This window comes from Apis dorsata, unplaced genomic scaffold (genome assembly GCF_000469605.1).
Source record: "Apis dorsata unplaced genomic scaffold, Apis dorsata 1.3 scaffold_163, whole genome shotgun sequence".
Classification (NCBI taxonomy): Eukaryota; Metazoa; Arthropoda; class Insecta; order Hymenoptera; family Apidae; genus Apis; species Apis dorsata.
Window position 1 is genome coordinate 1 of NW_006263452.1, and position 8,877 is coordinate 8,877.

The window sequence follows — 8,877 nt, forward strand, 5'->3', positions numbered from 1 at the left end:
TTATGCTATAAAATTAAGACAAAAAAATAATTATAATATATTATATTATATATTATAGTATATTTTATAAAATATATTTTACCTAATTATATTAAAAGCAATTAAATCTTTAAAAATATAATTTAAAAAAATATAATAAGTTTATTATATTTTTATAGGCTAGGATAGCTTTTTTACAAGGGGAAAGAAAAGGTCAAGAAAGATTAAAAAATGATTTAGTAAGAAGAATAAAGATGTTAGAATATGCTCTTAAACAAGAAAGGTAAGATTTTGTTTTAAATTAAAATTATAAAATAATTTTATTTTCAAAAAATATTTATAATATTTTCATCATTTTTATAGAGCAAGGTATCATAAACTAAAATATGGCACTGACTTAGTAATTCAAGGGGATACAAAACCTCCTATTTATGAAGAAGGTATTTGTAATTGTCCCAATTCTGATGTTGGAGGTGGTGGTGATGGAGAAGCTCCATTTACATCTGTCAGTAATATTAGTTGGAGACAAGGCCGCCAAATTTTAAGACAGTACATAAAATATTTTTATAATTATTGTTCATACAATATAAAGTTCATTATCATTAATAGTTTATATATAATTCTTATATTTTAGATATTTACAAGAAATTGGTTACACTGATACAATAATAGATGTACGATCCAGCAGAGTAAGATCTTTACTTGGTTTAAGTAATAATACAGATTCAGAAGATATGAATACTCCTGCATTAAATGGCAATGAACCATCAAATAAACAAGCATCAGATAATAGTGATACAGGACTTTTAAATAGTGTTCGTAGAACTTCAGAAAAAAAGGTAGAGGTAAATAATTTTTAATCATTTTATTATAATTTTTATAAAAGTTTTCAATAAAAATTTTATTGAAATAATGCTTATATTAATGTAAATATTTGTTATATACCTGAAATCAAATCAAATTTCTATAATATCAATTTTTTATAATAATATATCAATATATATTTACAATAATATATATACTTTTTATATTTTTATGTTGGTAGCAACGATCTTCTATAGCAGAAGCAATAATATTAGATACAGAAGCAGCTGTTATGGCGAACTTTGAATTTTTGGCTAATACAGATATGGATATGGAAGAAGAGGAAGGAGATGTAGGAGATGATATTTATGATACTAATATGGATCCTAAACCAAATAAAGTGAGCAACATATTTATTTATTTTTCTATTTAATATATATCATTGCATATTCATTTAAATTGAATTAATATATTGTTTTTATTTTAATTTTTAGCCACCTATGCTTTTAACAGAAGATGTTGATGCAGAAGCTGAAGAAGTATTAAATGAATTGAATCTTCTCACAGAAATTGAGGAATCACCACCAGGTTCTATTCGTTATTTATCTGAATGGAGTTAGTATTTATTTCATTTATAGTTTCACAAATAAATTTCAATTTGATCAATATTTTAAAAAGATTGAATATTTAAAATTTAATAAATTTACAGATGCAATACATAGAGGTGCACATACAGATCCAAAACGTCTAAATGAAGAAGGTGACTCTACATTGGAATTGGGTGAATTAGAACAATTATGTGTAAACAATGAAGCAGAAACATCATATGATGTGAGTTAAATTGATTATGTCAGTTATTATTGTTGATGTTTTTTATAGATATATGTATATATATTTATAAAATTATATATATTTATAAAATTTATATCATCTATAAACATTTAATTTTATTTTTAATTTAAAATAGAATTTTATTTTATTTTTTTCATTATATTTTAGAATATTATTATTAAAATTAAATATATTTTAGATGGTAGCCACTACAAAGGAAAGTTTAAGAAAAACATGGAATGCAAAGTATACATTAAGATCTCACTTTGATGCTGTTCGAGCTCTCGTCTTCCATCCCACTGATCCTGTTCTTATAACTGCAAGCGATGATCATACACTCAAATTATGGAATCTTCATAAAACTTTACCAGCAAAGAAGTAAGTTATATCTTAAATTCTATATTTATATTTCTATCACTTTATAGATAAAAAAAAATGTTAATTCATTTGTTTCAGATCAGCTTCATTAGACGTAGAACCATTATATACATTCAGATCACATACAGGTCCTGTATTATGTTTAGCTATGTGTAGTACAGGAAGTCAATGCTATAGTGGTGGTTTAGATGGTATGATTCATTGTTGGACACTTCCATCGGCCAATATAGATCCATATGACTCCTATGAACCAAGTGTCCTTAGCCAAACATTAAAAGGACATACAAATGCAGTTTGGGGTTTAAGCATGTATCAACTTCGATCACAATTATTATCAATCAGTGCTGATGGAACTGTAAAATTATGGAGTCCACAAAGCAAATCACCATTACTTCATACATATGTTTCTGAACAAGGTATATTTTTTTAATGTATTATATATAATTTTATAAACTCATTATTAAAATTTTTTTTTTTCTTTTACAGATGGAATACCATCATCAGTAGATTTCATTAGGGACGAATCAAATAAATTAGTTGTAGCTTATGATAGAGCTTGTGTGGTATTTGATACGGAAACAGGCGAAAGCGTAGCTCGTCTTGAGGCCAACGAAACAAAAGGAGTAAATCGTGTTGTGGCGCATCCTACATTACCACTTGTTGTTGCAGCACATGAAGATCGACATATTCGATTTTACGATCATCGATCAGCTACCCTTGCTCATGCTATGGTTGCTCATTTGGATGCAGTTACTAGTCTTGCAGTAGATCCTCATGGTTTATATTTGCTTTCAGGAAGTAAGTAATAGTAAATTAAAATAAATTAAATAATTAAATAAATAAATTATTAAATATTTAATTTTTTATTTTTAGGTCATGATTGCAGTATAAGATTATGGAATATGGATAATAAAACTTGTGTTCAAGAAATAACAGCACACCGTAAAAAATTTGATGAAAGTATTTTAGATGTAGCATTTCATCCTTCACGACCTTTTATAGCAAGTGCAGGGGCTGATGCTCTTGCCAAAGTGTATGTGTGAAATGTAAATTAAGATACACATTTCTATTACCAACATACAAATGGAACAGATTTTATACTCATTCTTTCTAGATAGTTTTACTTATACATGTTACACTTCCAATTTTGTTGTAACTTATATTGCTCTACCATTTGAAATATCACTTTAGGAAATCAAATTGAGCGTATAGATATCCATGTTACGAAACCAAAATTTGCACATAACCTTTATCCGCAATACTTTATTAAAAAAGTAATTTCAAATACAGAATATTTCAGTTTTTAGATGATAATATTAATATATTCTGAGTTTAAATAAGAAAAAAATATTATATAAAAATAGATTATTTAATACTTTATTAAAAAATATTAAAAAACATATAACAAATATAAACAATTAATGGTATTTATATATAATTTTTTATACGAATTATGTTTATTATTTGAAATCAAATTAATATAATATTCAATTTCAAAATTCTTAATTTAATAAAACTTTAATTATATTTAGTAACATGGCAGTTGGAAATAATTTATTTCTATATTATTATAGTAATTACATGTTTATTTCATTCATGTTTCTCATTTTTGTAATTTTTTAATAAAATGTTAAATGATGTGTTTATATAACATTTTTTTTATTTAGATTCAAAACATATTAATAAAATTTAACATCTAAAAACTGAAACATTCTATATAAATGCTGCTTATTGATAAAATTTCCTCTAAGTAGCAATATAAATTGGGATAGCGGAAGGGGTCTGTCTTGTAGTATATTAGTTATATAGTTCTGGTAATTAGATGATAAAATACCCCTTACCCAGAATCCAGGAAGCACACTGCCGCAGTAGCATAATATTTATCCCTATGTTAACTATTTATTACCAATATTACAGTTACTGTTGCACAGCTACTGGAGATTAAGACGTACTACACGAGAATGAAGTTGTCCTACATCAATTAGTCTCCCATTATATGATTTTTATGCTACCTTATATATTTATCGAGGTAGGTATATAATAACAACAAAAAGCAACAACAACAATAATAATAATAATAATAACCGTAATAAGTTAATTATAATGTAAGAGACATAATATTAATAACAGTAAATTATAACTGTGTGTTTCTCTGTAATATATTGTATTTAAAAATAGATGAACTGTGTAACGTACTATAATGAACATGTTTTTATTAAAATTTAATTCCATTTCTATTATTTTTTCCTTCTACAAATCTGAATATATAAATTATAATTATAAGAAACGGAATTAAAATATTAAAATTTATTCAATTTTATTAATTAAAAAATAAACATAAAATATTATTTATAGATCTTATAAGAAATTTAAGCGAAATTTAGTATCAATATTTTATTGAAAAAATACGAGAAAATTAATTTTTTAAAAAATATATAGATTTTATTAAATATTAATATACAAAATTTTACTATATATATATATATATATATGTACATATATATATATATATAAAATAGTCTGAATGTCCAATCAAAACGAAGCAAAATTATCATATATATACCACATATACATAAATATAGTATATATAAAGAATATCTATAAATTATCACGTTGATCAGCTGAGAGACGTTCTCAATATAGTTGTAACGAGTTATCTGTCGTATATATAACATTATAAATTTATATATTATAAAAAATATATAGTATATATGGAATAATTTAAAATACATGTTTTTCAGTAATTTTAAATGTATTTTGAAAGGTATAATTTATTAAGCAAATTAAAATTCAGAGTAAAAATAATAAAATATTATGTATATTTTAATAAAGTACATATTAATTTTTTTTTATTAAGAAACATCAATATTTATTTATACGAGTGAAACATTTATAAGATGTAAATTGAATTCGTTAAATGTTCATATAGGTTATGTGATTATGATTCTTAAAATATATCTAAATTTCTTGTCCATAAATATTAAAAAGTGATATGTTTGTTGCGCTTTATAAGCGCCAATATTATATAAAAAATTAAGAATGGAACGAAATGGCGCGAGAGAAATGGAAGAACGAATGTGCATAAGAGATACTGGAAAGACACTGAAAAAATATGGTAGTACAGCTAAACATATTACAAGAAATGAAAATTTATTAAAACATACTGTATTAACAACTGATACTCTTCAAGGAATTGCTCTAAAATATGGAGTTACAGTATATATTTTATTTTTTAAAATAAATATATGAAAATGTATGTTTCATATATCTTACTTTTTTAGACTGAACAAATAAGAAGAGTCAATAGATTATGGGCTTCTGATAGCTTATTCTTACGGGAACATTTATTTATTCCTATTAATCCAGAAAGTCCATTATCATTAGATAATATTGAAGAAATTGAACATAATATAGTTCAAAATGTAATATTTGTTTATATAAATAATAAATTATTATTTAATATTATATAATATATAAAATATATTTTTAGATTTCTAGTCCATCTTCAATAACATCATCTATAGATGATGATAGTTCAGTTAATGATTTTTTAGCTAAAATGGATTCTTCTATAGCCAATGCTAAAAAAGAAGTTAAACGTACTCAGGGGAATAGTGAGTAAGTTATTCACTAATAATTAATGAATATCAATCATTAATAGTTTTACATTTATACTTGAAAAAAATTTCTTATATAAATTTATTAATAAATATATTTTAGATTTTGCACTGAGGATAACGATATCTATGTACAATCACATAGAACATCTTCTAAATTACGTAATTCGTTTCCTATAACTTCAAATGCGTATACAGTACCATCTGCTTCAGAATCATTAAGACCATCTTCTAGTGACATGCATAATTTTCCAACTGCTGTAGTTATGACTCAGGGTAGAAAAGTGAAAACATCATTACAAAGACTTCAACAACAGCAAGATGAAATATTCCAGTTGTAGCAATCAAATTTTATTGAACTGTAATATATTTAACATTGACAGTGACATTAAAAAGTTTAAACAAAAGATATATTAAATACTGAATAATGGAAATAGTAAAAAGCTATTTCATATTTAAAATTGGTTGATCCAATGTTAATGTAAGTTGTATTCATTTTTTTTTTTTTTTTCATAAATTTTTTATTATATTTTAAATATACTACAGATATTAGAAATATTTATATAAGATAATATTTATTATTTCTATTCTTGTAGTCTGAATACTATCATCAATGGATCAACATAACTCTTATATTGTCCAAGCATATTTTTAAAATTGTTCAAATAATATTTCTTAGTAAACCATATGTGCCTTTAATCCAAGTTGATTGTGTATTTCTGTTATTTTTATAAAATATATACATATTTTATGTTATATCTAAAATATTAAGCTTATATGATTTCTTTCTATTAAATTTCATCAATTTTATTATAAGTAATATTTACTATTAGAATTCTTTATTCTAATTTTAATTTTATTAAACATAAATTTATAATTCACTTATATTTTTTTTTGTGATCTCAATTATATCAGATGAATAATTTTTATAGAAATTATAAATTATTAATATTAACATAATTAAATATTATATTCTATTCTACAAGCCAATTACTAAATTGTTTTCTAAATTAGTCTTCTTTATCAAATTGTTTATATTATTTATTTATGTAATTTATTTTGTTTTTAAAAATATTGTTAAATTAATACAAAATTAAATAAATAAATACAGCTTGGATAATAAACTGCGCGTTTATGTAAAAAAATTATTCAATTATTTTAGTACTAATGCAAAATATTAAAATAATATGAATGCTCAATTTTTAGTTACAATTACGTGATATTTATAATTCACTATCAAAAATTTTTATTATAAAATTTAATAGAATCAAGAATTATTATTGTGTGAGATTTGTATATAATGCACAAATGAATTTAATATATTAAATTCATATTGAAATATTAATAAAATTAATTAATATAAATTTAAAATATAAATTTTTGTTTTAAAATTATTATTAAAATTTTTGAAATACATATATTATTGACAAATTATTTTATTTAAAAAAGAAAAAATAATAAATATTAAAATATTATATTATAATATTAATTACATGTATATTGTAAATTATTTGTAATTATTTTTAAAGTTATATAAATTTATCATTGATGCAATTAATCAAGATTTTATAGAAGAAAAAAATACAGTACCTGTTAATATTATCTATAATTAATATTTTGTTCCTTGTTATGTTAATAATATTATTTGCTGATATTAAATATTATAATGCGTTTTATTATTATTATTATATTATTCATATTATGTTATTATATTATATATTGTGTAAGAATAATTATAAATTATTATAATTATGATAAAAGAATTAAAATTCAATAAATGATAAATTTATTTTAAAATAACATAATATATAGAAACAATAAATTTTACAATTTATATTAAATACACATATTATATGGTCTAACTAATTTTTTCACTTTGTTATGAATACATAACAATCAATTTAAGTTATTTTTAATGCTATGCATTAGTGATTTATTGTGGATATTTTAAATAAGATTTGTTTAATATATATGATATAATTTATTAGTTATAACATATAAGATAATTGTGTTATATGTAAGATGATACACATTTAATATTCATTTTAAGTTCACGTGCGTCTAAACGTACGTGTATATATATGTATATATATATATATTGAGAAATATTTAATTGTTATAAATATAAAATAAATATTATTTGTTAATAAAGTAATTTACAAATATATAATAAAGGATATTTAAAGTAAATATTTTTTGTAAATGAATTATTAGTAACTTAACAATTACAAAAAAAAATTTTTTTGCATATTTATATATTCTTAAAAATTAAATTAAATAATATAAATAAGAATTAATAGTTAATAATCATATTTATGTTTATACATATATAAATACATATTTGTCACATTCAATAAGTATTTTATGCAAAGTATACAAATATAAGATATCGCAGAATATATGAACAATATCTGAACAATGTTTTTGTTTAATATTATATAAATATATTTACATTATTTGTATATTAATATATAGTTTGAATTATCTTAAATCATTTTTGAATATCTGTTTTTTATTTAAAATTATTTTTTATTTATTTATGAAGAATAATATAAAATTCAGATTTTATAATATTTTTCTATATTATTTTCTATATTTTTTAAAATCTGTCTTTTATGCAACATATTTAAGATCAATAAAAAGATAAATTATTTAAAATAAATTAGAATTATTTGGAAAAGAAAAATATATCTACTTTGTTATTAGTTATTTTGATTGGAAGTGTTATAAATTTACTACAATTACATTTTAATTCATTTATGAAATTAAATGTACCTATTCGATTATTACAATTTGGACAATGTAATCTACCCTTTGTCCAAGATTCCTGTAAAAAATGTATATCATTTTATTATAGGTTATAGGTAAAAATTTTATTATAAAATTTGTATATATATTTTCATTGATATAATTTTTATTTTTTAGTACAATAATTTTTTTTTAATAATATAATTTAGAAGAAACTTTACTTGATTTATAGTATGTTCAATCCATTTAGGTAATTTTTCCACTGATATATATGAACAAGATTCAAAATTATTTGTTTCACATCCAACATCAGTAAGATTTTTTTTTATTTCATTATGAGAAGTAAATAAAGAAATACATTCTTTATTAAAAAGATTTTTTCTACAATGTTTGCACTTCACTTCCATCACCTATAAAAAATTATTTTAAATAATATATTATATATTAAATATATTTAATTTTTTCATCATTATTTAATATATTTAATATAAACATACTCGATTTATTTTGATAAAGAAAT

The 8,877-nt window shown here is 21.2% G+C and overlaps 3 protein-coding genes across 5 annotated transcripts in view; 2 read left to right on the forward strand and 1 right to left on the reverse strand.

Moving 5' to 3' along the window:
- Positions 1–74: 74 nt before the first annotated feature.
- Positions 75–4,218, forward strand: LOC102671483 (striatin-3). 2 transcript variants are annotated; one of them, XM_006613804.2, is made up of 11 exons: positions 75–262; positions 343–528; positions 614–824; positions 1,025–1,183; positions 1,278–1,398; positions 1,493–1,614; positions 1,814–1,992; positions 2,071–2,408; positions 2,479–2,790; positions 2,866–3,025; positions 3,910–4,218. In XM_006613804.2, exons 1-11 carry the CDS (start codon positions 234–236, stop codon positions 3,935–3,937), a joined length of 1,845 nt encoding a protein of 614 aa, XP_006613867.1. In that variant the 5' UTR covers positions 75–233; the 3' UTR covers positions 3,938–4,218. The 2 variants fall into 2 exon arrangements, with proteins under 2 accessions (XP_006613867.1, XP_006613868.1); XM_006613805.2 differs by having other exon boundaries at positions 614–818.
- A 366-nt stretch (positions 4,219–4,584) lies between these two features.
- Positions 4,585–6,380, forward strand: LOC102671703 (lysM and putative peptidoglycan-binding domain-containing protein 2). 2 transcript variants are annotated; one of them, XM_031509589.1, is made up of 6 exons: positions 4,585–4,756; positions 4,922–5,208; positions 5,274–5,414; positions 5,483–5,610; positions 5,713–6,090; positions 6,206–6,380. In XM_031509589.1, the coding sequence occupies exons 2-5, from the start codon at positions 5,032–5,034 to the stop codon at positions 5,948–5,950; spliced, it is 684 nt and encodes a 227-aa protein (XP_031365449.1). In that variant the 5' UTR covers positions 4,585–4,756; positions 4,922–5,031; the 3' UTR covers positions 5,951–6,090; positions 6,206–6,380. The 2 variants fall into 2 exon arrangements, with proteins under 2 accessions (XP_031365449.1, XP_006613869.1); XM_006613806.2 differs by lacking the exon at positions 4,585–4,756 and having other exon boundaries at positions 4,854–5,208.
- Positions 6,381–8,505: 2,125 nt separating this feature from the next.
- LOC102671845 (trafficking protein particle complex subunit 3) overlaps positions 8,506–8,877 on the reverse strand; it is a 2,425-nt gene continuing 2,053 nt past the window's right edge. Inside the window, exon 3 of the mRNA XM_006613807.2 lies at positions 8,506–8,767. The gene's annotated coding sequence lies outside the window, so the exon portion shown is untranslated. The remainder of the gene's footprint in view (positions 8,768–8,877) is intronic.